The following is a 27,179-nucleotide window of genomic DNA, read 5'->3' as shown; positions in this document are numbered from 1 at the left end:
TTATCTAATATCTTGCTTCTATGCTGTTTTTAGAAACACTGGTGAGACTCCCAAGAAAACTGGTTCTGTCTCTAGAAAATACGTTGAATCTAGTTTATTGGGGGGAAAATTAGGAACATTATTCCAATTTTTCTTCTCTCCATTATTTTGTTGTGGATAATTTAGCCAATATAAAATATGAAGAATCTGAAAAACAATTTGCCTGAAAGAACAGCATTCTAAAACTTTTCAATGAACATTCCCTTATGATTAATCAAATTAATCTTTAAGCCAGGGTTACTGGCTTATGAAAAAATTGTTGATTAAGACTGGGAAAGAAGTGTACATGTTTGGTAATACTCCTGAGCAATATTGTTACACTTGAGGTATGATTGGACTGCTCAGTTTGTTCTCCTTATCTGTGTAATGAAATACTAGTTTATGTGAAGGACCACTGCAGTTATCACTGATGCTGCTCTGCTTGGGCACTATGACCATTACAGGACCAACATATTTGAGAGAAGGGGTTCTTTTGAAATCTATACTATATAACAAATTTGATGGCAATGGATTTAATCTGGTTTTAGAAAAAATTAATTCTATATTTACTTAAATGTAAACTGCTAAAATATATTGGAAACTGAAAAATGTAATTTATTCTAATGGTTACGGATAATATTGAGCTTTGGCCTTTGCTGCTATACTGAGTTATCCCATAATCTTTGTTTAAAACAGTAACATGCCAATATCATACTCCTGGATAACAAATAATTGGGATCAGTGCCAATAATTTTTTGAGTTATCTGTTTAAACCACCTGTCAACATAAGAAGCATATAGAACTTCTTTGCCTTTGAAAACATGTATTCAATAAAGATTTAATTGTATTTAGTCAAGCTTTTTTTTTTTGAGGGATTATGTGGTTCCCAAAAGAATAACAGAATTAGAAACACAATTTGGAAACATTTAAAAGAGCTCTTAAAAATATCACCTGAATTGAGTTATGCTACTGTTGACAGCTGTACTCCAGAATGGAGCTTCATATAAGGTTTGAGATGAGATTTTTGGATTAAAAGCTTGCATTGCTGGAGGAAAGTTCTCCCCACCACCTTGAATAAGAATGTTGAAGCAAAGCCATCATTGTAGCTTTTGCTTTCAAGAATAATGTCTTGTAATGAAATCGCCATAACAGAACGTGACTGAAAATAATGTACATATACTATAGCTATAATTCTTAACTTGAGTTATCGTATGATCTTGAATCCCCCTTTTTCCTCTCATGATCAGTTTAACCACTGCAAGGTATTTAGGTTTTAGAAGACATTATCATGTACACAGATGCATTATTTTTATTTATTTCACATTGCTATTTTTTATAAAATGCTAAGATATATCCACTTCCTGGTGGAAGCATTCCTCAGCCTAAAATAAGGCATCAAACTAGAGACTAAATATGGTGGAGAGAGGTGCCACCTGGTTCTTACAGGCAAGAGGGAAGACCCACGTTATTTCCCAACAAGCCCTATGGTTTGTGTCACAGAGATAAAATCACCTGAGAGATTCTGAGAATCCTAGAAACTATGTCTCTTATGGCTTTTATTTTGGCTGCTATTAATGGCCCAAGCAACTATGAGCAAAGGAAGCAAACAAGACAATATATTCCAGTTCCTGAATGACAGTTCTTTGTTTCAGGTCCTGCGCTACCACCAGGTCACCCCTCTATTGCCACAGGAATACCCATATCATCTGGTGGACCACCCCCTCCCCCTCCCCCTCCTCCTCCACCTACGGGAACCGCACCTCCTCCTCCTCCCCCATTGCCAGCAGGTGGTGGAGGATCTACCATTGATGATGGATCAATGTCAGGACTAGCAGCGGCTCTGGCTGGTGCCAAACTAAGAAGAGTGCAACGGGTAAGACTCTTGACTGTGATAGAAGCATTATGAGCTTAAAATTGGGATCTTGAAATTCTAACATATAAAGAAGTAAGAATGGATGTCTTTCATGTTTAGATTTTTATGAACAGTTAAATTATTAATGCTTGTGAACTCTAAATTGTTGGTTTCTCTCTTAAAAGCCAGAGGATGGTTCTGGAGGTTCTAGTCCCAGTGGTGCTTCCAAGAGTGATGTCAATCGAACAAGTAGTGGAGGAGGTGGGCTTATGGAGGAAATGAATAAACTATTAGCAAAAAGGTTAGTGATTGTGATTGTAATGAGCACTATCTCTTTTTTCTTACCCACAATTTCAAAAAAGAAGGGTGGGAAGGAATTGGTCCACTGCAGGCTAAAACACCCAGAGAAATTACACTCGATATAAAATTAACCAAATTTTCAAAGCAAAATATCATATCTCTAATTATGCCCACTAGTATTGTTTCAGGCAGAAGATGATGATTTTATTTGAGCTATTTGCTAGTCCATGTGAGTTGTTCATTATATATGGCCACTGGTATATTACTAAATGTTTAACCACCTGTTCTAACAGCCACATTGCCACCCTCACGCCATGCTGCTAGACACAAAACAGCTGATTGACACATAGATTTGAGGCTCAGCTCTACTTTCAACTAACAAAAGTATTTAAAAAAAACGAATTGGCTCTCACAAGCCAGATTGAGCCAGCTCCAGCACACTACTGAATACACCCCTTTGCTATTTGTACAGATAATTCCAACTATGTTGGAAGGAATTAACATATCTGAATTTGTAAGTTGTGAATATATTTCTAAGGAATTGATTTATAGCCTTTTTCGCTCTGTCCTAAGGAGAAAAGCAGCATCCCAGTCAGATAAGCCAGTGGACAAAAAAGAAGAGGAAAGCCAAAATGTAAGTAGAGTACTTCTGACTCTGTGGTATTTGAATCACGGAAGTCATTTTTATGTCTATCAGAACTTGTGAAGAATACCCTTTATCTGCTCTTATGTATGATTTAATATTGAAACATTTGATCTGCCTCATCAGTTAATCGAAAAATGCTTTAGACATCTCTGTCAGTCCCACTGTTGTCTTTCATGGGGAAACAGTACCCCTAGTGATTATCTCTGTGAGCCCAAGCCCTAGACCGGGGTAGGCAATTTTGGCTCTTTTATGACTCATGGACTTCAACTCCCAGAATTCCTCAGCCAACATGGCTGGCTCAGGAATTCTGGGAGCTGAAATCCACGAGTCATAAAAGAGCCAAGGTTGCCTACCCCTGCAGACGCATCACTACTGTTGGATGAACAGATGGAAGCCATAGCAACGAGGTTCTCTGCCTGGGTTCTACTGGTGTATCCATTGTTACCCTACCTTCATCATTTTTCATACTGTAGAATGATCAACATAAGGCTTCTGCTGGAGATATTCGGAACCTGCAATTCTTATATAATGCAGTGGCCTACTTTTGGGACATTGTTAATCACCAAGAACATATAGTAGTACATCTATGTTGCAGGCTCTATACTGGTTCCCTTTGAGTTTCCAGAGCAGTTTGTATGCTGCTTTGTATGACTTGTCACAAAATGTTTGCCAGACTCTCTTCTCCAACTGTCTCAACCTGTCCATTATGTTTCAGATAATTTGTCATTTTCATAAGAGTAAAGGGGATCAAGACAAGGAAGCTAGTTTCTGCAGGATATTATGGACTAGTCTGTTCGTAGAAACTAAACTAGCCACATTGCTGATCTCTTGATAACAAGTAAAGATGGAGCTAGAAAGCTTTGGTGGTTAAAATGTCTCCCGTCATAATATCTTTTCATTATTGTTATCATTAACAGTTTAATTTAATTGCTTAAATATTAGTTTATTGTGGACATTTCATTTGTTATATTATTAACCACAAGGGGAGGAGAGGGGAGGGGGTAAGGAAGGAAGGTCACACTTGTGAATCATGTTTGGTGTGATCAGGATGGGAGTAGCGCAATCCTTGCAGCCTTCAATACTATCAACCCTGGTATCTTTTTGGACCGTCTATGGGGCCTGGGACTGGGAAGCACAGTCTTGTACTGGTTTGGCTCCTTTCTCCAAGGCCAGTCCAATCAGTTTTAATAGGCGTGCCACAGGGCTCTGTACTCTCTCCACTCCTTTTTAACATCTACGTCAAGCTGCTGGGTAAGATCATCTGTCATAATGGGTTGAGATATAGTCATATGCTGACGATATTGAACTTTATATCTCCACCCCTAGTGATCCAAGTGATGCTGTCACTACCCTCTCATAGGCCTGGATAGGGGAATAACACGCTTTGGCTGAACCCTGGGAAAACCCTGGGTTTGGGTGCATGGAGCTTCAAGATCCAGGACTTCAATGTCTTTAGTTCTGGATGTGGATGCACTACCCAGGCAGACTCAGTCTGCAACTTGTGGGTTCTCCTGGATTTGCCATTCCTACTCAAAGAGCAGGTGGCAGTTGCACTTGGGAGAGCTTTTGCACAGTTTTATGTTATGCACCAATTGCAGCCTTTCCTGGTCAGGAGTCCCTGTGCTCAATCATTCAAACCCTGGTTATGTCATGTCTGAACTACTGAAATGGGGCTATCTTAAAGAGCATTTGGAAGCAACAACTGGTCAGAATGCGGCAGCACATTCAATCTTGGGGGGCTCTAGATCAGCCTATATTGCACTTGCTGCCAGTTTGCTTCCAGTTGCAATTCAAGGGGTTGGTTATCACCTTTAAATCCGTACATGGCATGGGTTCAGGCTACTTGAGGAACTGTCTCATCCCAATGGGACTGACTCATCCCACCTGTGTTGGCAGAGGAGGCATGCTGTGGACCCTGTTGATAACAGAATTATGGCTGGTGGGATTCAGGAAAAGAGCCTTTCTCTGCTATGGCTCTGTCCCTTTAGAACATCTTCCCCCTGAAATGAGATTTGCTTCCACCCTTCTGATGTTTTGCAACTGTGTCTGTGTGTAGGTAGTTTTATTGTTTTTAATGTAAGCCGCCAACAATCGCCTCGCAGCAAGATGGGTAGCAAACAAATTTAATATATAGGGAGGGAGGGAGGAAAACTCTGAGCACCAATATTAGATTTTTGCCAACTTCAGTAAATTATGTTTATGGGATGGCAGGTGTAGAAAAGCTAACAATAAAGGGCTGAGTGAATAAATAGCTTTTCCTGGTTAAAGAGAACTTCCTTTGCCACATAATGAGATTCTGTTGCTATTGTTGGCTAGCAATATTATATAGCCATATGTATTCCAAACCGCAGTCACAATATTAAGATAACAGTTTGCTTGCTTTTAGGAAGATGCTAGCACTTCTCCTACCCCTGTTACACGAGGCCCTGTCCAACAGCAGAATTCTTCAGGTATTCAACTCTTGTACTTGTACTCTTCCCTTTGACAGTATTTGTATTTGTGGTGAAATCTAAATTATGCAAAATGGATGTGAAGGAGATTCAGAAATCTTTAAAATGATCCCCACTCAATAATTAAAAGAGCGTCAACTTCAGTAATTTGGTGCTTATATTCAGACATCTTGCTAAGCAGTAATGTAGTTGATTTTATTTTATTTATTTATTTATTTATTTTATTTTTATTCCATTTATATCCCGCCCTTCTCCGAAGACTCAGGGCGGCTTACAAGCTTAACAGTAGCCTTCATTCTATGTATATTTTTTTATTTTTTATTTTAATTCCATTTATATCCCGCCCTTCTCCGAACACTCAGGGCGGTTTACAAGCTTAGCAGTAGCCTTCATTCTATGTATATGCCTGCTTATTAGGGCTTTCACACACACCCCAAGCGGCATTATTACAAAGCTTAATTGCCCCCAACAGTCTAGGTCCTCATTTTACCTACCTCGGAAGGATGGAAGGCTGAGTCAACCTCGAGCCTGGTGGGACTCGAACCTGCACTAATTGCAGGCAGCTGGTGTTACTTAAGGAGGCATTAGCCCACTGCTCCACCAAGGCTTAAAGTATTTTCCCTTAAAGTATTGTGAGAATCAGTATTTGTGGTCAGCCTATTGTGGATTATTCAAGCAAGATTAAAATAGGTTCATAACTAGATTTGATTTGTGAGCCTAGCAACAGTAATTCATGTCTGGTAGGGAAATTAACACATCTTAAGACAAAAACTAAATATCCAACACATGTCAACATAATATTTTTGAGCACACCTAGATGCCATTACTTTCAAATTGAATATGCAAACCCACACAGGATTATATCTTAAGGACGGTAGATTACTTTCTTACAGTGATATTGACCTAGCAAATTAGTTGCTGAGAAATGGTCAGAATATTATTCTTCATTTGAAGGTCTGCCTGATTTTTTAAAAGCTATATTGAATGAAACCAATCACAGTTAATGAAGTTTTAAAATTTTCCAAACAGTTTGGATTCAAGATGTGTTTCTCTACAGAACCTGCATACATGAACAGGAATAAGAACAGTCCACTTTCTTACAACCAACAGTAGCAATGTGGGAATTGCTATCCATGGTTGTGTCCCATATCACCCTAGATATATGGAGAAGGAACAAGCCACATAAAAAGAATAGGACCATGAAAAAAAATCAGGGCTAATATCAGAGGCCAGGTAAAAGAAATACCACTCTCATGGATCTTTCCATCTGATGCTATCTTTCCAACAGAATTGCTGGACTCATGAGTTATAGAGAATCTACATAGGTTTGAATATTACAAAGGAAGGTGAAAAAAGGAATATAATATGTATTATAAGCTGTATAATTTTTAATTATACTTCACTTAGCAGTTTTTAGTGGGTTGCTAAAAATTCAAGAATTCATTTCCTCAGTGTTAGCTGAAAGGATCCTTCCTTAGTGTTCTAGGTTTTTAATAAGAATTCCTGATTTGGCAGATGTATAACTGTTGTTGACATGAATTTGTTTGTTTGGGTTTATTCCACCAGTACATCTGCTGCTATTAAAAACATATAAGGTAGTTTAGTATTTTTCTTATAAAAATTATGTCTCCCCTCCCCATACCTCTGCCCAAACTCTTTTTCCACAATCTAGGTTCTATAGCTTTCTGTTTATTTATCTGTTCTTTACCTAGATGCTGGCAAGAAACTTTGGGAAAGAAGCAACTCCATGGAAAAACCAGTCACTTCATTACTGTCTAGGTTAGTTGCAGAACATCATGTATGGATCGCCTGCATGTATTGGACCTATGCATGATGCTTCTGGATGTGATCATATTGTATCCTCTCATTCCATTGCATAGAAACCCATCAGTGGGGAGAAGTCCTGAACCTAAAGGCCCTGTTCAGTTTCAGCCATCTTTTAGGTACTGAAAAACTGTCCTGACTTCTCTGTAGTGTTTTGGCTTATCTTTCCCCAAAACATGTAACTTTTCATCCAGCAACTAACATGCTATATGCCTGTGTGACTTGCTGTTTGTTTGCTTTCTGCTGCTTAACATTAACATTATGTCAGTGATGCTGACATAAGTATTAGGTAATTGAAATTAGTAATTTAAATCCATCGTGGATTGCTTTTACATGGAAATACTGTGAATCATGAGAATTGTGGGAAGAACTCAGTAGAACTCAGTGAGCAGAAGCCACACTTCTTTGTTGGAAAAATAATGTGTAGTTTGAAAAAAAATGCATTATTTTTAGCATACTTTATGATTTGTTTTGTTAAAAAAACACATTGTCCTAAAATTAAATAAATGTTACATAAAGCAATCTAACTGGAGGACATAGCTATGAGATACAGAAAGTACCGTATTTTCCGGCGTATAAGATGACTGGGCGTATAAGACGACCCCCGACTTTTGAGAAGATTTTCAAGATTTTTTGTCTTATACGCCGGAAAATACTTACATGCCAGTTGCCAAGTGTCCGACACAAGCCCGATTCAGCCCCGTCTGATGCAGATGGTGCAAAGCCTCCCTTTTGAAGCCCAAAGGGGCTTTTCCTTCCACCCACCCTTTGGAATAAATGCAAGAGCTGCGTTCACACGACACGCTCTTCCAGGCCAGACTCTGCAAACAGCACGCCAGAAGCCGCAACCACCGCGGGAACTCCGAGTCCCCACCTTTCGGCAGCTTGCAGAGCCGAGCGCAATCCGGCTTTGAGAGTACATTTGCAGATGGAGCAGCTGCTGTCTGATCACACACTCACCTCAGTGACTATTCTGTAAAAAGTTTAAACAAGAATTGAGAAGAATCAGACTATATGCCTCATATGAATATAATCAATACATTTAGTAAATAAAAATATATAATGAAATTTAGTAGGTTCCTTCCCAAAACTAAATTACAACTTTAGATTTCAGCCAAATCTGATTATAATTTTAGCATTATAACCATTTGGTTAGTCCAAATCTTGAGTCTAAAATATTTTGCTGGATGTCCTTAATTCAGCTTCCAGGATTTGCAGAGAAATATCATGCGGGTACATACATGTATGCTAGAAAAAAACATTGTAAATTGTACAAAATTGTTTTTATTGCCTTTTTTGCAATTGAAGAAAAATAAACTGCTGTGGGTGTTAATAAATATTTTATTTCTGATTGCATAGCCTTTATCGGTTGGATATTGATCAAAAAGATGGGATAAAATTATTAGGATTTGAAGGACTATAAAAGATAGATATTTGCATATAACCTTTTCTTACTATCCAGCTCCCTTAAATGCCAATAGTCCATTGATAGTGACTTTTCACTTGTAATTTTCCTGTAATTACTTTACCATGTAATCTTTATTCAGCCTCCCATATCACATCAGACAAAAAGAGGTCATATAAACTCCTTCTCACTCCTGGCTTATTGCTTGTGTTGACCACATGATGTCCTCATGGCTTAGGCTTTGGAATGAGTTATGACCAAATGGCTTGAGTAGGGGGGAGACATTATATAGAGATGATATATTCTTTGGCACATAAATTTACATATATACTGCTCAAAAAAGTAAAGGGAACAGAAAATAAGACATCCTACTATTAAATACAGTACATTGTGTTGTTTAAGTGTTCCCTTTATTATTATTATTTTTGAGCAGTATATATTGGTGGTAGTGATACCGTTGCTGGCAGATGATGATGATGTTAAAGATGATTTATAGGAAAAATAATGATAAGTTTCTACAATGAACAGAAATTTTTGAAAGGTTATCCAGCTGCTATGCTGGGAATGAAGCCATTGCAAACAGTATCTAGTAAATAATTAACTGCAACAACAGTTTATGAAGCAAAGTAGTCATGGAAACTATTTGAATTAGCATTACAGGCATAAAAAAATCTTCAGATACACAAATGTAGTTTGGCTTGCTTTCTCCTTTCCCAAGGCATTTTCAAAGCTAAAATGATATTTCAGTTAATTACGGTGGGCAGAGTTGAAGCTGCTTGTTTAGCAAAATTATCTAGCTATTAGATAATATAGAAAACATAATAGAATGTCAAACAATGAACTTTTGTTGAGCTCTATGATGAACTTCCATCTGCTTTTGTATACCTGTTAGGTATTGTTGTGCAGAGGTCTCCTTGTGCTACCAAAGAGTTGCACAGACAAGGAAGGGTATTGAGAGCAGTAAGAGATCACAGTAACCACAAGATACACTGAGTTGTGAAAATAGAAAGTAGTTTACTTTAAGGTGGTGTAAAAACAAAAATGCATGGTCAAAAATAAACAGTCCAGGTCATACACACAAAAAAACAGTCCAAGTACAAATCCTAATAAAAAGTCTTCTTACCAGTCCAGAGGTCAAAAACACAGTTATGCAGATACAGAGCAAAAAAGCAATAATAGAGCGATCAGCAAATTCAGATATTCAGAGAGATCCAGTGAGAGAGAAAATCTACGTTTCTAGCTCCCTCTTATGGCCATGAAAACACTTACACACCCATTGGCCAATTATCTTCTTAAAGTTACAACATCATCATGGCTTATATATTTCCAACCCACTATGTAAGCTATCATCATATGCCTAACAATACCATTTTATAAGGAATTGCTAACATCACATCTCAATACTGTGGAACCCAGCATGGAATTGTCTCTTTTCTTTTATTCTGTCTCAAGGATGAAGCCAGCGAGCAGCAGTAATGATGTGGCAATGGACACTTTAGATTTTGATCGTATGAAACAAGTGAGTTGGAATGAATACTTTGATGAATATTGATAGAGGAAATGTTTATTAATGTTGTTCAAGGAAAGCAACAATTTTGTTCAGTATTTCTATTTGCTTAACTCAAAATTCAAGAATGAAACCTGGAGCTGTTCTACCACTAAGCTATGGTTCTTCAGAAGGCCATTGATTTATATAATTTGGTCAGAATTGGCTATGAGATGTTTGTCTCACAAAGAAATGAATCATTTTCATGACCTGTGAAGGCAATAAAATGAGAAAAGTTGTGGATGTATGAATTTTTTTATGATTCCCCCAACCTAATTAACAAACAAACCATCCCTAAGTGCCAAGATTCCATAAATAATCTACCTGATTTATACTTAACTCAGATCCTTGAAATATCTAGCTCTGTACTGATACCAGTACTCCAGATTTCAGGCAACGAGAAAGCAGGAACTGAATCTGAATTTTTTTGCATGCAAAGTATTTACTAAGACCTGTGTCCTGACCCTGCATTAAAATTTACAAAAAGAGAAAGCAGTAACAGGTGCCAGCATGAAATTCAAGATTGTCTTTTATTTTCTGTGTAGCGAATGGCATTTCCCACCCCCAACAATAAAACACATAGGTTTTCTTTATAAAACAGGTTTGTCTCAGCTGGTCCTTACTTTCAAATCTAAGAAATATTAATAGGTTTGCAGTGTCAGAACTGCTTTTGACATATGCATATAGATACTCATCCTGTGGGCATTCTGTGCCAAAATAATTCCATGTGAACTCACTTCAGTTTGTTATTATGCAATTCAAGTAAGCCTATACATTGCTTAACTTCAGTAAAACATCATTCTGAATAGCGCATTTTAACTCATTTCAGTGCAAAAGTAGAAATTTAAATTACATCTGCAGGAATATCTGGGAGAATTTTATTTTTGCCATTTTAAGAGACTTGGGCCTTTACAGTATTGAAGAGCATTTTTCAACTGCTTTCTGTTTTTCTTTCTGTAGGAAATATTGGAGGAAGTTGTAAAAGAGTTACACAAAGTAAAAGAAGAGATAATTGATGGTAAGAAGCTAGGAAGGGGTTCATTTCTTACATTGGCCTGGGCTAGGGGATCAAGATGGAGTCCTTTTTCTGTCTTATAAATGATAATTTGATTAAACAATGTTCATCAACAAGCACAAATGCTTAATCCCCCACACCCTTTCTCAATAAACTGCATTCCAGATGTTAGGGTAGTTGTATCTCTTAACCCCAGCAAGCAGATTAAGAAGCTTTAACTCTGGTGTATGTGAGAAATGTCAAGAGATTGTCCATCCTGTCAAGATTATATTCATTTAACTGCCGTGACTGGCTACCCTCTTTTGATTGTCGGTGTACAGGGCAGTTAAAACACAATATACAAAGTTAAAAATAAATTAAATTAAATTAGCCCCAACAAATAAATCGCATTCTAAAACTTTAAAATTCCAATCCCTCAGTCCAGGCCGGCAAGCTCAAATAACCAAGTTTTCAGGTCGCGGCGAAAGGAGCAAAGGTCGGGAGCCGTCCGGAGCTCAACAGGGAGCTGGTTCCAGAGGGCAGGCGTGCCCACAGAGAATGCTCTCCCTGTGGGCCGTCAGTCGGCATTCCCTGGCCGACGGCACCCTGAGGAGGCCCTCTCTGTGGGAGCGCACAGGACGATAGGAAGTTAAGGCCAGCAGAAGGTGCTCCCGTAAATAATCCAGACCCATGCCATTTAGGGCTTTGTAGGTCATCACCAGCACCTTGAATCTCACCCGGATTTACACACCCAATAAACATGCTCAGTTAGCTTTCACGATACATGGAAATCAGGTTTTGATTATATCAAATAGATAAATACACTAAGAAAATACACCAGAGTATTTATCTATTTGATATAATCAAAACCTGAATGTTTGAAGCCATAAAGTTCATTATGTGTAATAGAAAACAAGAGAGGAAATTCCAGGCCACTGTGATGCTTGTGTCCTTTGAATTTTATCCTTATTTTCTCAGTGCTGCTTCTGTGTTTGCTGTTTTAACCAATTCTCATGAAATATTTGATGGACTCTAGGTGTGAGATTGTGGTTACCTTCTCCTTTGTAATAAGCCTTGGCTTACATCTTATTTGTTTCTTGTTGTTTTTCAGCCATCAGGCAGGAATTGAGTCGAATCAGCACAACATAATGGACACGAGATCATCTGGAAATTGCAAGGGACATGACAAGTGATGGTTCATTTCTAAGTGTACCAAGATCATGCAGAATGGTGAAAGAGGACACCTGACAGCATCTTTTGTTTTTTAAATCCTTTTTATTAGCAGACTCAGCAGACTTTGAAGCTTGCTACTGCCTTGGATTTGCTTCATTTAAAAAAGAAAGAATAAAGTCTTAAAATCTTTGAAATGGAAAATATTAAAAATTTATCTGGATTTTTAAAATTCATCTGATAATGCACATCAGATTTGGTCAGCCTTTTTGTATTTTGTATTTGCTTATTTAAATGTATGACATTTTTGTTTTTAGTATATTGTAGTTGAAGAAACATGTGATCCATTTGCTTTTATTAGATGACTTCAAAATAATTTTACTGGTAGTCTGCAGTGTAAATGAAAACATTTTTGCCAACAGAATCTAATTAATGGCATCAGTAGTTGAGGCCGGAAGATTCCAGCTGTCAGCCACGAAGTTCCTGGTCTCAAAGCTACCACAATATTAAAGCAGTACATCGGTGCATCACAGCATCTGTGCTCATACTGGTAATAAATTGTTCATTGTCTATGTGGCATTGATTGGCTTTTCTTTCAATTCATTCTTGCAATAGATTTGGGCTCATAATATATACTTTTCTACTTATTAACAACAGGGATGGCCAACTTCACAATTTTGACCAGCTATGGCATTCCAAAGGAAAGGCTACGACTATGTTTACACATTGAATGAAGCCATGGTTTATTGAGTTGTCCAAATTCACACAAGACATTATACCAAATTAAGGAAACCTTATTATGGTTTCCATATTGTGTAAACCAGGTCTTTATCTGACCTCTGGTGGTGCTACCAGAAATAGAGTTAGAGAAATAGAATATTCACATTTTCATGTTTACATCTCTTGGCTATTGTAGGAAATATATCAATTTACAAAATTGATGCCTGCAGATCACTGGACCTAGACTGGAGAATAGAACAACTCCAAAGACAAATTGTCTTTCATCATTTTAAGCATGTCTTCTGTATATAGTGGTTATATTCAGAATTACAAGTATTCTTCTCCCAAAATTTGCACTGAATAGATCTCCCCATAACACATCATCCAATATTTTGTCATAAATACTGTGTGATAAACTAATAGCAAACTATTTTACTTTGCTTAGGCTTGAAATATATGTTGGCTTGAGCAAACCACTAGAGATATGTGGAACCCACATGAAAAATTTTGCTAGTATCATTGAAACTGTTTTCTCTTGAAATTATATGGAAGTTTCTCCTGAGCAGGACCCTAAAAGTTTCCTCAGACTTTCAATTTATGGGAAAGTCAGTGACCAAGCCTAACATTTGTGTCCTGAATATATGATTTCTTTATCTGTCTTGGACTATAAAATATCCATTGCTGATTAGAAAAAAGTAATAATGCTGTGCATCTCATGTTGTTTAATAATGTACAACATGGGGGTGAGGGTGGGGGTACTTGATAAGAATAAGTGGAGCTCTGGCTAGGGTTTTTTTTTATAAAGTTTTTGTTTCCTTTGAAAACTGTTTTTTTTAAATGTGGAAGCACCTCCAATTTCACACTTCAGGAGCTATGTGACTGCTGGGGTTGTATTTTTTGTTTGTTTGTTGGGGGGGTGAGTTGTCATATCAAGAGTATATAATATAAATTTCAGAATAATGAACCATGCATCTGAGGAAGCAGACTGTAGTCCATGAAAGCTTATGTGATAATAAATACATTCATCTTTAAGGTACCACAGATTTTGTTGGTTTTTTGCTGCAATAGAATAACATGCTTAACACCTCTGGAAACTAATAACATTTGTAGTAGCCTAAAAAGAAAGGAAAAAAGGAGAATCGGGTAAATAAAAATAATTTGCCTTATAAATTAGTCTGCCATTTTTCCATCCAAACCAATATCATTCACCCTGCTTGGAACATTTTCTTAGAGGTCTTTTCAATATTAACTGCTGGACTATATGTAATTAGGAATACCAAGCACTGAAGCACGCAGACTATATTCATTGCTATCAGGATGTGTTACCTCCAAATTGCACATAACTGTATTAAGAATATACTTGTCTCAATCCATTTTAGGCTGCAATCCTAAACCTATTTACCTTGATGATTGTTTTAATTTCTATTGAGATTACTTCTAAGTACGTACATAAGGGCTTTCTCTTTAAATAAACAGATGCCATCTATTCAGTGACTTTAAATATACACTGCTGGGTACTTTGTAACCTGCTTATAGCAATGTGGAGGTCTGATTTAATTATTGCGACTAATATGTATTGGCAAACCTCTCTGTCTAGATCAGGGATGGAGAACGATGGCCCTTTTATGATTTGTGGACTTCAACTCCCAGAATTCCTGAGCCAGTCTTTATAGCTCTCCGAACCATTGCCCATCACAACAGTATGAGATGACGAATTCCCACATATTTGCATATTACTTAAAAGTTAATTACACAGAGATCTTCCATCTTCCCCTACTTGAAAAATTCCCTATCTACAGAGATGGAGAGAGGTCTATTCTATGCAATAGCGGACTTCCTAGTCATACACTTTTAACTATACAAAATATACAGAGCTAGCCACTTTTCCCTACTTTCCAAATCTGTAAATTCGGGGTCCTGCTTGCTCTGACCATCCCTGAGTTTTTTATTGCACAGTAGTAAAGGAAAAGGCTTTTCATTAGCTTCATTTGACTATTTTTTCATATTTGGATTTAAGACAAGCCTTTGGATTCAGAAACATACACCAGCTACATCTACCTAAGACACTTCATAAAATGCATAATTGATGTTTGCAAAGGAAAGATTTTCAAGGTTCAAAAGTCCAGAGAGGAAAAGCTACAGCTGGTATCTAGAAAGATTCAGAAACCAATTTACACTTTCTTTTAACCCTTGAATAAGGACCGATACTATCATCAAAAACAAAGTCCCAGAGAACATGAACCCATGACTGGTGTTGAGGTAGGGTGTCATAATATTCAGCTGCTATTTTCTTTACCTGTAAAGAACAATGGGAACAAATTAATCCATAATTTCTTACCTGCAAAATATTTAGTTTAATATCAGTATATACATATCTCGTTATCAAAACTTATCCAATGAACTTATAAACATGCCCATGTATTTTTCAGTGTTTGTTTAGGATATAATTATTTACAGTGTGCTATAACAGTTAAAGACATAAGACTTCAAATTTGTGCAGCTGTTAGTTTGTTGACTCTGCTAGCAAATACAAAGTTCATAGTCACATGTATAGGCAAGACAATCTTAAACTCAGCCCATAGCTTTGTGGTGAATTGTAGTTTAAAAATATGTGCTTGAATGTTCACATGACTCAGAAATAATAGTTGTTATATAACTTCAGTTCCTATCCAAAATACCACCTGAACTTTATCTGAAAAATAAGTTGAGATTTGAAGGGTGGGAGGTTTTTTTTGTTTGAAACATTCATGCCTTGACTCTTCTGCCTTTGCAATGGAATCTGTGTACAAAAGTAATTTGTATAAACCATGAACTTGTTTACAGGTAGGGTAGATACATCCTGTTTCCATTTATTATGAAGTTATATTAACAAGTGTGTTGTGATATATGATGACTTGTACATAGAAACACATTCAGAAAGGCACTCTCAGATACACTGGAAACTATCAGTTTAACCTGGTTGATGAAATTAGATACACAGATATGTAACATGATTGACCAGGGACTTTGGCAGGGAGCAGATAAAAAATTAAGACAAGGTGGAACAGGTGCATTCTAGCTAGGCATAACATCTGAAATTTGTTCAAAGTGAAAGTAATTTGCATTTATAGTCTCCTATATGCTGTAACATGATTGACCAGGGACTTTGGCAGGGAGCAGATAAAATGTTAAGACAAAGTGGAACAGGTGCATTCTAGCTAGGTATAACATCCCCTGAAATTTGTTTAAAATGAAAGTAATTTCCATTTATAGTCTCCTATATGCTGCCCATAAAAATGTTCTCTCAGGCCCAACTCCTACAAAATGCTGAGTTAAGATAACATGATTAACATAGCTGTTTTATTTGTGATGGAGTTTTGTTTATAAACTGGAGACTCCAATAATATCAACCACAATGGTTATTATAAATAAAATCCAGCTATCATATAATACCAAATAATATCAAAAGAACTTATAAAAATATAAAATATCCAATATAAAAACCTCTTAGAAGATAAAAACCTAAGTGCAAAAAGGATTTTACTCCTAATTAGTTACTACTTCTTAAATGCCAAGGATGGAGCAGTCTGGATCTCTAGAAATAGAGATCATCCATAAGGGAAAGATACCACCACAAAAAAAAAGCCTTGTCCTAGTTGATTCCAATACTTGCAAAAAAGTTAGATTTATTGGAGCTACTGTATAAGTTTGTAACTTACGGAAAGCTGATCCTGCAGATAAGCAGGTTGCAAACCCTGGACTTATCTACCTATCCAAGAATTTATCTGTTATAATAAGCAATATAAATTTAAACCACTAATTTGCCTTGACAACCAGAGGTAATGAGAATCAGCATTAATAGTCAGGTCAGATGTTTTCTGGAAAAAGTGTTATTGACAGAACATTCACAGCTGGAAAAAGTCTGCTTTTGCTACCTGTTGCTACCACACTGATCTGCAAATTCAAAACCAGCACAGTGTTAATGAAGACCTCAAGACTGCATACCTGCTCCTTCAAGGGTAAATAACTCCATAACAGCCATAACTACATTATCATATGTATTAAATCTCCCCAGTCATCAAACCTTCTAGCATGACTGGATTATATCCAAACAGAAGCCTCACTGGCTCAGTGATCATATTCACTTATGGATTTCCATCACTAGTCATTGATTTACTATTAAATTTATTGGCCACCCATCTTTTCTCGTTGGGTAATTCTGGGAAACTCATTTCTTTGCCTGCTTCTTTCCTACAATTTCTTAGCAGACCAAGGAAAACCAAAAGTTTAGCAAACAGACAGAAGTGAATGAATGATAGTCTGGGATAGTTTCAGCCAGCCACCAAAGTTTCAACTGATAGATATACAATTACAAGCTTCCTCACTAGCAAATTCTGAAATTCTATGCATTGAGAAATTGCCAAGGGCATACCCTTTAAATTATCTCTTTGCTTCTGCTGGGGAGTTGTCACAAAAAACAAATTGTGATTTTGGGATGATGTGTCCATGACAAAGGAGTCTCTCCTGTCTCTTCTACCTAAATATCACCTTCCTTGGTGTAAACAACTTAGCCTAATGTCTATGGAGATTCATCCAGGTCATGGTTGTCCAAAAGGTGCTGTTCAAAAGGCAATTGGACTTGGTTTTTTTCCTTGAAAACATTTAGCTTCTCATCACAGAAGCTTCTTCAATTCTCAGTTCTGATGAACTGAAGAAGGTTTTTTGATGAGAAGGTAAACATTTTCAAGACAAAAACCAAGAAAATCCAGTTGCCTTTTGAACAGCACCTTTGGGACAACTTAATCTAATGTGTGTGATAAGATGAGGCATAAATTTAAGCTTTAAAAACCATTATGTACCTGAACCTCTGAACTACAACACCATGGCAACTTTCAGCACCACTTCTAAGACCAGCTCTGATAATGGATTACAAGGCATAAAATGCACAAAAATCCTGACATAGTTCCATAAACTCCAAGTACAGACAAATCCTTAGTCTCTCGGTATTTTTTTAAAAAATTGAAAATATTGTACTATTAAATTTAGAGATTGTATTGTAATATAGTATAAAAGATACCAAGTATATTATTTCAGTATATTCAAAGAAAGAAGAATCACTCAGTATAAAACAAGAAAGAGACAAATAGTAGGAAAAAGCAGGTAAAAATGGTGGGGAAAGGAGAAGATTGAAAGTGGGGACAAAGAGCTGAAGAATGCAAGCAGACTGGATTTACAGGGGACTAGAGGTCAGACAAATAAAAGTTAAGGAATGATAAAGATAAAATGATACAAGTTTGGAGAAAAGGTGATCAAACAAGAATAAGCAAAATTATTTCTTTTTTAATCAGAAGTCTTCAGCTTCTCTCTCCTAACCCTAGCCAGGCAATTTACCTGAATAAATTTGAATAGGAAAGTAAGAAAATTAATAGAGCAGCCAATCCCAAAGTGCTCTGATAGACAAAATGTACACAATTGATAAAAGTTATTACCTACCTACTCAAACTAATATTTTAAATTTATAACATTATTCAGCCCTCTGCCCTAGCATCCACAGGGATTGTTGAAACAGACAAATTGGTGGCCATCACAACATGACTGAAGCCCCCATGCAGGTCTATGCAATGTGAAGTCATGTACAAAAGCAGTCATGTACAAAAGAGGTGGAGCTTAGATTGCAATACTGTATCTGCCATGTTTTAACCATCTTCATGGACACCATTGTATGGAAGGAAAGTTAATCTTTTCCATTTTATTTAAGATGTGATAAACAAAATTAATTGTAATTTCATTGGTAAGAAAAAAATAGCAAGGAGATGGTGTCACCTTGGACCGTTCAGAGAAAGCAAAGGACCATTGCTGCATCCATTTCTTCTGATCTTTTAAGGTGATACAATCATTTGTTAGCACCAATCAAGTGATGCAGTTGTACCAGCTAATTCAGTCTTCTGCAACTTCAGCTCAGGAATTCTCCGGCCAACAGGGCCATTGCGGAGAATATTGATGTCTAAAGCCCACACATCTAAAAGTATTTTAGGCAGAGTGATCAAAACACACATGATGCTTGCTTTGAAATTCCTTATGGTGGCAAGGTGATAGCAGATTTATTACAGTATTTATTTTTGCCACCCAAAAGGGGAGATTAAATAAGTTTGACCAGTCAGACTCCTAGCTGGGGCTCTTCTGCACTTGCATGTTTTTTTTTAAAAAAAAGAAGTATGCGCATCTTCTAGTAAACCACACAGTTGGGGAAGGGGGGACCTTAAGACATGTTTTACACCAAAGAGCAACAGTACAAGTTAAAATCCATGCTTTAAATTCAGCACACAGACTTCAATCGACCCCTGTTTCTGCTGCACCTAGTTCCATGTTTTTACACACAACAGGTTTTTGTCCTTCAGTTGAAAGGTCAAGTTAATTGGTGATAAAATGTAATCTAATGTTTCCAGTCAGCATACCCTACCTAGTTTGTCAGGTTTATGTACTTGTTTTTTCTGATTGTTGTAGACCAAACCCAATATCCCGAAGCACCACACAAGTGATTAATTTGAGTGGCAGTGAGCCAGACAAAACAATAGCCACACAAAAAGGAATTCCAAGGTTTTACGAATACCTAACATCTGACCTCTATTAACTCTTTTCTAATGCACTCAGGCTCTTTGTCTTCCTTCATTGAGAAGGAGCACAAACAATATATTGGCAAATTAGTTGACTCTTAAAATGGTGGGTACATTTGCATGACACCCTGAGACATAAGCTAGCCACATAAGCAACTTTAGGTATTATGCAACCACTGGTCCATGTGGGAAGCTGATGTATCAGGCAAATTCAAAGAATAGTCTATGGATAAACCATTATGTATGTTTCATGAATAGAAATGTTGTTGTTAGCTGCGAAGTCGTGTCCGACCCATCGCGACCCTATGGACAATGTTCCTCCAGGCCTTCCTGTCCTCTTCAATTTCTGGAGTCCATTTAAGCTCATGCCTACTGCTTCAGTGACTCCATCCAGCCACCTCATTCTCTGTTGTCCCCTTCTTCTCTTGCCCTCAATCTTTCCCAGCATTAGGCTCTTCTCCAGTGAGTCCTTCCTTCTCATTAGGTGGCCAAAGTATTTGAGTTTTAGCTTCAGGATCTGGCCTTCTATAGAGCAGTCAGGGTTGATCTCCTCTAGGACTGACCGGTTTGATCGCCTTGCAGTCCAAGGGACTCGCAGGAGTCTTCTCCAGCACCACAGTTCAAAGGCTTCAATTCTTTGGCACTCAGCCTTTTTTATCGTCCAACTTTCACTGCCATACATTGCAACTGGGAAGACCATAGCCTTGACTATATGCACTTTTGTTGACAGGGTGATATCTCTGCTTTTTAGTGTGCTGTCTAGATTTGCCATGGCTTTCCTCCCAAGGAGCAAGTGTCTTTTAATTTCATGGCTACAGTCCCCATATGCAATGATCTTGGAGCCCAGGAAAATAAAATCTGTCACTACCTCCATTTCTTCCCCATCTATTTGCCAGGAATTGAGAGGACCGGATGCCATGATCTTGGTTTTCTTAATGTTAAGTTTCAATCCAAGTTTTGCACTCTCCTTCTTCACCCGCAACAAGAGGCTCTTTAGTTCTTCACTTTCTGCCATTAGAGTGCTATCATCTGCATATCTTAGGTTGTTGATATTTCTTCCAGCAATCTTAATTCCAACTTTTGATTCATCAAACCCTGCCTTTCTCATGATGTGCTCTGCATATAAGTTAAATAGGCAGGGCAACAGTATACAGCCTTGCTGTATACTTTTGGAACCAATCAGTGGTTCCGTGTCCAGTTCTCACTGTTGCTTCTTGGCCCACATATAGGTTTCTCAAGAGACAAATGAAATGGTCTGGTATGCCCATCTCTTTAAGAACTTGCCACAGTTTGTTATGATCTACACAATCAAAGGCTTTAGCATAGTCAATGAAGCAGAAGTAGATGTTTTTCTGGAACTCTCTAGCTTTCTCCACGATCCAGCGTATGTTGGCAATTTGATCTCTAGTTCCTCTGCCTCTTCGAAATCCTGCCTGTACTTCTGGTAGTTCTCGATCCACATACTGCTGGAGTCTAGCTTGTAGGATTATAAGCATAACTTTACTAGCATGAGAAATGAGTGCAATGGTGCGATAGTTTGAACATTCTTTGGCACTGCCTTTCTTTGGAATTGGAATGTAAACTGATCTTTTCCAATCCTGTGGCCTCTGTTGAGTTTTCCAAATTTGCTGGCAAATTGAGTGTAGAACTTTTACTGCATCGTCTTTTAAGATTTTGAATAGCTCAGCTGGAATACTGTCACCTCCACTAGCTTTGTTGTTGCTCAGCTTTTCTAAGGCCCACTTCACTTCACATTCTAGGATGTCTGGCTCGAGGTCAGTGACCACCTCATTGTGATTATCAGGGATGTTAAGCTCATTCTTGTATAGTTCTTCTGTGTAATTTTGCCACCTCTTCTTAATCTCTTCTACCTCTGTTAGGTCCCTGCCATTTTGGTCCTTTAACATGCCCATTTTTGCATTAAACGTTCCCTTCATCTCTCCAATTTTTTTGAAAAGATCTCTGGTCCTCCCTATTCTATTGTTTTCTTCTATTTCTTTGCACTGTTCATTTAAGAAGGCATTCTTATCTCTTCTAGCTATTCTCTGGAATTCTGCATTCAATTGGGTGTATCTTTCTTTTACTCCCTTGCCTTTCACTTCCCTCCTTTCCTCAGCTATTTGCAAAGCTTCCTCAGACAGCCATTTTGCTTTCTTGCATTTCTTTTTCTTTGGGATGGTTTTGGTTGCTACCTGTTCTACAATGTTGCGAACCTCTGTCCATAGTTCTTCAGGCACTCTGTCTATCAGATCTAATTCCTTAAATCTATTTGTCACCTCTACTGTATATTCAACAGGGATATGATTTAATTCATACCTGAGTGGCCTAGTGCTTTTCCCTACTTTCTTCAGTTTAAGTCTAAACTTTGCAATGAGAAGCTCATGGTCTGAGCCATAGTCAGCTCCTGGTCTTGTTTTTACTGACTGTATAGAGCTTCTCCATCTTTGGCTGCAGAGCATATAGTCAATCTGATTTCTGTGTTGACCGTCTGGTGATGTCCATGTGTAGAGCCGTCTCTTGGGTTGTTGGAATAGAACTACTGAGTCATTAATCACATACTATATACTACTACTCTATCTCCCCAGAAGGAAAACAGTTTCTGGAGGGTGGGAAATGTATTTCAGTTAATGCCAGAGGGTGGCTAGACCTAGCTGTACTACAGGTAGTGTTGGTAAATATGATCGGACTTGTAACCCTTTAATTATCAGAGTTAAATTGAACAGAAACAGGGAAAAGATAACATACTATGAAGAATCATAGAAACAAACCTTGCGCAAGTATGGGCTTTTCTCTGTGTAGTGAAAACAGTAAGAATGTTTGTGTAGTTTGTATGTGTGTTGGGAGTGTGTGTGAACAGTATTTGTAACCTTGAACCAGAAAAATATTAGCTCTACTATATAAAAAACAAGCTATATTTTTATTAGGACAATTACATTTTAATGTTTTTTATGTTCTGGAAAAATTGAATTTGTTCTTATTTATGTAAGAACACTAATCATTAAATGAATGAGAATGTCTCCATCAGGCTCTTACTTCTTTAATAGATTACCTATTTCCTTGTAAATATTAAACCTGTATGAATCACCAATTCCTTCTGAGCCTGTTGCCCCGCCCCCCGGGATGCTGGCTATGCTATCTCTTATGTGATTGGTCCCTTGGCAGCCTCTTTTTGTCCTGTCTCCCAAGGTCTTTCATTCCATAACAGGAATGCTTATGAAGGGAAGGGTAAGGATAAAGCATTACCAAAAATCTAGATCAAAACTAGATTGCTGTTTTATTCCACACCATAAATTAATAAACAAAGGTGTGGGAGAAAGTCTGGCAAGGGTCTGCCCAAATACAGAAGGTCTGTAGGGATGATTTGAGAAAGCTAAGATGATAGTTCCTCTTCATGCAAACTAAGTGTTATGACACAGCTGGTCAAGGCAATGCAGGCCTCTAAAAAGTTCTTTATATCTTCTTAAACAACTGGTAAGGCTCCACCCTCACCCTACCCTGAAGGCAGCTGCTCTCAGTCCCCCAAACAACAGCCCCTATATTAACAAGAAAGCCCCTAGAGTAGGACCATGCTCACCAGGAGTTCCAAGTCCAATCCACCAGGCAGGGCCCAGGCACAAGACAAGGGCAGTTCTCAGGACAAGAAACAGATCCCAGAAAAGAAACAATTCCAAGCCCCAGTGAAGCAAAGGCCAAACTTAGGCCACTGGAGAAGGACGAGGTTCAAAACAAAATGTGAAGAGCTATCTTCCAAGCGAGGCACGGCAAACAGCAACAGGCACGAGTGTAAGCCAAAGCAAACCATTGTTCCTGACAAGACTAACTCCCTAAGGCTTCTCCTTAATTTACCGCACCCTCCAGGTGTTCCTTGTGAGGAGGGAAGGGGGGGGCTCCTCCTGAGTAGCCTTGCAGTCCTTCTCTGGACTTGCCTATGCTCCACTCTCCTTGCCCTTGGATCAAGTGGAGTAGGCAGCACCACTGTATCTGTGCAGGCAGGCAGCTTTTCATCTGGTCGACCTCTTCCCCCAATGCCTCAGGGGCCCAGGACAGCATCATTCTCAGCCCTGGTGTGCCTTCCCTGTTGGACGGTCCCAGCTCCAACTCTTCTTCCTCCTCCTTCAAATTGGCCTCTGATAGGGCCATGACATTGAGCTTTCCCCCACCCCCACCCCGACTGAATAAATTCACCTTACCTTTTAATATTGGAATGTTGGAGAGGTTATTTGACATCATCAGTTCCCTTGACACCTGCCAGGCTCCTAGCCTACTTATTTACCATTTATAAAGCTGTTTACTTTTAAAATAAAAAGACTTTTTAACAGTTTCAATTAAACCAAGTTAAATGGGAAGCTGTCATGCTGCAAAACTAACCAATTTTCAGTATTATCTCTGTTTACAAGAATGCCTCTGGACCCCACCCAAACATTCTTAGAGCATTGAAAAGTGGAGGATTGCTGCATCTCCCTACTTTGCTTGACTTTTGCCTACTGCCCCTCAAAAGTCAAATGGAGCATCCTAGGAACATAGGAAGGATAGTGGGCATTAACTTCACACGCCCTTTCTGGTAAATGAATGCTTTATAATTTGCCTAGCAGTGGGGATGATATCAGAATTTGCAAGATGGTCACTGTGGTGCCACAGTTAGAGAACTGCCCCTCTATGTATCACAATCCAAGTCTCTGCAACTCTTTCATGTTTAGTGATCAGCAGTGGTGCAACAGTAATCAAAGTTAAAAAGGATTCCCTTGCTAGCCAAAATCCACCTACATATTAATCATGGAGAGGCAGACCAGAATATTGGACAATGAGATATATAATGTTGGATTCCTTAGTCTACATATAGACTACAGGGGCCCTACAAAATATAATACAATGTATTTTGAATTTGATTGTGGAATCCTTGCTAAAAGCCCCCATATATTAGCTTATAAGGGCATATATGCTCTTCTCCAGAGATAACTTGACATGTGTGGGGAGGAACCAAAAATGCAAGGCAGATCTCCTTTAGGCAATGATTTTGTAATTTGACAGTGCTATAAATTGTGAAAAAATTATGTGGGTATTCATTTTTTGTCTAGTAAAACAAGCAAAACTTAATGTGTAATTCTTGAAAGCAGTTCAGTACTTTTTAAGAGAGGTTATACAAATAGTATTCTAGCTTGGAGATTACACACTGGTGTATGTGTGTATGTGGTTGTTTGCAGGGGTTGGTATGCAATAAAAGGTAGAAGTGTGATATTTTCCTTTGGAAGGGTAAGGATAAAGAACAAGTTCAGATCCAAACACTAATGCAATTTTGTATAAAATTAAATTTATATCTTAGAACAGAAGGCAGCCCTGGCATATATCACTTGTTCAGATTTGAGAATATATTATTCACCAATAATTCCTAGTGAAAAACAATAAATGAAATTAAGAAGTTGTCAGCTGAAGAGGACAAATGTAATGGAAGATGAGGAGGAAGAATAACTGAATTATGCCAAATATCTCAAAGTATGTACATTGATACATGTTCATATCCTAGCTGTCTCCCATTAAATATGGTCAGAGGAAAGTGTCAAAAGCTGCCATATTGGCTTGACAATTCATTTATAAGCTAGTGGAAAAACAAGAATCATTATTTACCCATACATCTGATTTCACACTGATAATCATAAAAGAATTTTTCTTAATACCTATAACTTTTATTCTCATTTCAGATCATATTTTAGTGTCAGAAGCTATACCATTTTTTTGCCCAAGATGGCGGCGGCTGCAGTCTGAGCTCCGGGCACTCCGCAACGGGCTTTACATGGGTTGGTTGGGGAGACCCAACCGAGGCACGATACGGTGAACAGCTTGAAGGGGGAGTTGGATACAGAGACATCTTGCTAGGCGCTGCTTTCGGCGGCGCTGGGCTCTCCCTCCCCCTTTGGATAGCGACGTCTGCCTACCGGCTCGGAGGTTGTTTGTGGTCGGGCCTGTCATCCGGGCCTCCCAGATGGTTGCTGCAGGCTCTCTCCGGCTCCTGCAGTTTTTTGCTGCTTTCTTCGCCGTGAATACTCCCTGCTTGTTGGAGGAGTGGTGGCGACGATCAAGTGATTCAAGGACTTGGGCTGGAGTTGGGATTCATACCAGCTGGCGGGCGCTGCTTTCGGCGGCGCAGAGCCTTCCCTCTCCCCCCGAGTGGCAGTGGTGGCTTCCTGGCTTGGAAAATGGCCAGGGCTTGTTCTACAGGCTCTTTCTACTACCTTTTGCCATGGACACCCCCCCGCCTGTCGGAGGAGCAGCGGCGACGATCGAGCAATCCGGGGACTCGGTTTGGAGCTGGGAATTATATCAGCTGGCTGGCACTGTTTTGGCGGCACGGGACCATTCCTCTCCCCCGAATGGCGGCGGTGGCTTCCCGGCCTGGAAATTGGCCGTGGTTTTATCCTACTGCAGTGGATTTGCTGGATTGCCGGTGGATGCTTGGATTTGGGGACAGAAATGCCTTTTGGTTGCTGTACGGTGTTTGTAGGGGGGATGTTTTTGCCCCCCTCCCTTGAATGGCGGTAATGGCCGGCGGCCTGATGATCGGCCGTGGCTTGGCCCTTCTCCCTATGCTGGCTGGCAGGCATTACTATGGCCCGAAGATCGGCCAGGATTACGCTTTATTGCCCGGTGGGGGCTAGTCCTTCCCATTAATTTTCCGGATTGGACCTGGGACTGGACCGTGGTGGGAGGACAGTCTGGGATTGTTCATCAACTGCCCCACTGGTGTGAGAGACCAGTTGGGGTAGGTTTACCCCGGAATTCCTCATTTTGTCCATGACAGGCTAGATACCTCAGCCGTAGTGAGAGGACGGTTGGGGTCTCTTTTTCTGAGTTCCACCCAGGTGAGAGCTGAGTTGAACTAACTGGACTGTGATACATCTACCGGACTTTTGCTATCAATACCATCGATCCACCCATTATCAACATCAGCCCTATGCGGACATCTTTTATTATTGTATGGCTCCCTTGCACTATTCTGGAGCCAACTTGTATGCCCTCAGGGGGGTTTCTCCCTCCTGGGTTCAACCCGCTGCCCTTTTCTACACTCCCCTTAATGACGGGCCCAATTGTTGGGACCCCGAGAGGTGGCTGGGTTTAGATAGGGGCCTCGAGTGGAGAGGTATTAAGACGCCTCTGATTCACTTTTTAGCTGATTATTTTAATAGGTTACGGAGGGTGAGGGAGGGGAGGGAATTATTAACCGGCACTCAGTCCGGGCCGGTTTGGGGTCCCAGCGGGACGAGGTTTGGGCCAGAGGCGGCTGGTTCTGGATGTGTTGGGGTGGGGCCTCAAATCCCCATGATGATAGGGAATGGCAGCAGGTGTGTGCACGGAGGGCCGTATCGACATCCGGGATCGCGCCCCTGCTGCTTGCGAGCGGTGACGTGCTCCGACCCTCTGGTTAGCACCCTCTTGCCCGGGGGTGAGGGTGATCAGGCCCCTGAGCTTAGGCTGGTGTATTTTAATGCCAGATCCGTTGTTAATAAGGCTCCCCTTGTTCGTGACTTGATCAAGGAGGAACGCGCGGATCTGGCATGTATTACGGAAACCTGGTTGGGCTCAGAGGGAGGGGTCCCTCTGACCGAGTTATGCCCCCCAGGTTTCCGTGTGCTACACCAGCCACGGGCTCAGGGTAGGGGCGGTGTGGT

General features: G+C 39.2%; 2 protein-coding genes across 12 annotated transcripts in view; one reads left to right on the top strand and one right to left on the bottom strand.

Moving 5' to 3' along the window:
* Nucleotides 1–14,002, top strand: part of EVL (Enah/Vasp-like) — a 168,910-nt gene extending 154,908 nt beyond the window's left edge. For 8 of the 11 annotated variants that reach the window (XM_083349065.1, XM_083349067.1, XM_083349062.1 and 5 more), the window contains 9 exons: nt 1,671–1,891; nt 2,056–2,171; nt 2,744–2,804; nt 5,203–5,266; nt 6,979–7,045; nt 7,147–7,209; nt 9,948–10,014; nt 11,002–11,059; nt 12,147–14,002. In XM_083349065.1, coding sequence (XP_083205191.1) covers nt 1,671–1,891; nt 2,056–2,171; nt 2,744–2,804; nt 5,203–5,266; nt 6,979–7,045; nt 7,147–7,209; nt 9,948–10,014; nt 11,002–11,059; nt 12,147–12,184 — 755 coding nt within the window. In that variant the 3' untranslated portion in view covers nt 12,185–14,002. The remainder of the gene's footprint in view (nt 1–1,670; nt 1,892–2,055; nt 2,172–2,743; nt 2,805–5,202; nt 5,267–6,978; nt 7,046–7,146; nt 7,210–9,947; nt 10,015–11,001; nt 11,060–12,146) is intronic. The other 3 variants (XM_083349063.1, XM_083349066.1, XM_083349064.1) reach the window with 2 other exon arrangements.
* Nucleotides 14,003–15,074: 1,072 nt separating this feature from the next.
* The window catches only part of DEGS2 (delta 4-desaturase, sphingolipid 2), a gene marked incomplete at both ends in the record, with an annotated part of 56,597 nt that continues 44,492 nt past the window's right edge, over nt 15,075–27,179 (bottom strand). The window contains one exon of the mRNA XM_083353619.1: nt 15,075–15,221. Coding sequence (XP_083209745.1) covers nt 15,075–15,221 — 147 coding nt within the window. The remainder of the gene's footprint in view (nt 15,222–27,179) is intronic.

The sequence above is a fragment of the Vipera ursinii genome (assembly GCF_947247035.1).
Source record: "Vipera ursinii genome assembly, chromosome: 1".
Classification (NCBI taxonomy): Eukaryota; Metazoa; Chordata; class Lepidosauria; order Squamata; family Viperidae; genus Vipera; species Vipera ursinii.
Note: the sequence above shows the minus strand (reverse complement) of the source record. Positions and strands in the feature narration are given on the sequence as shown.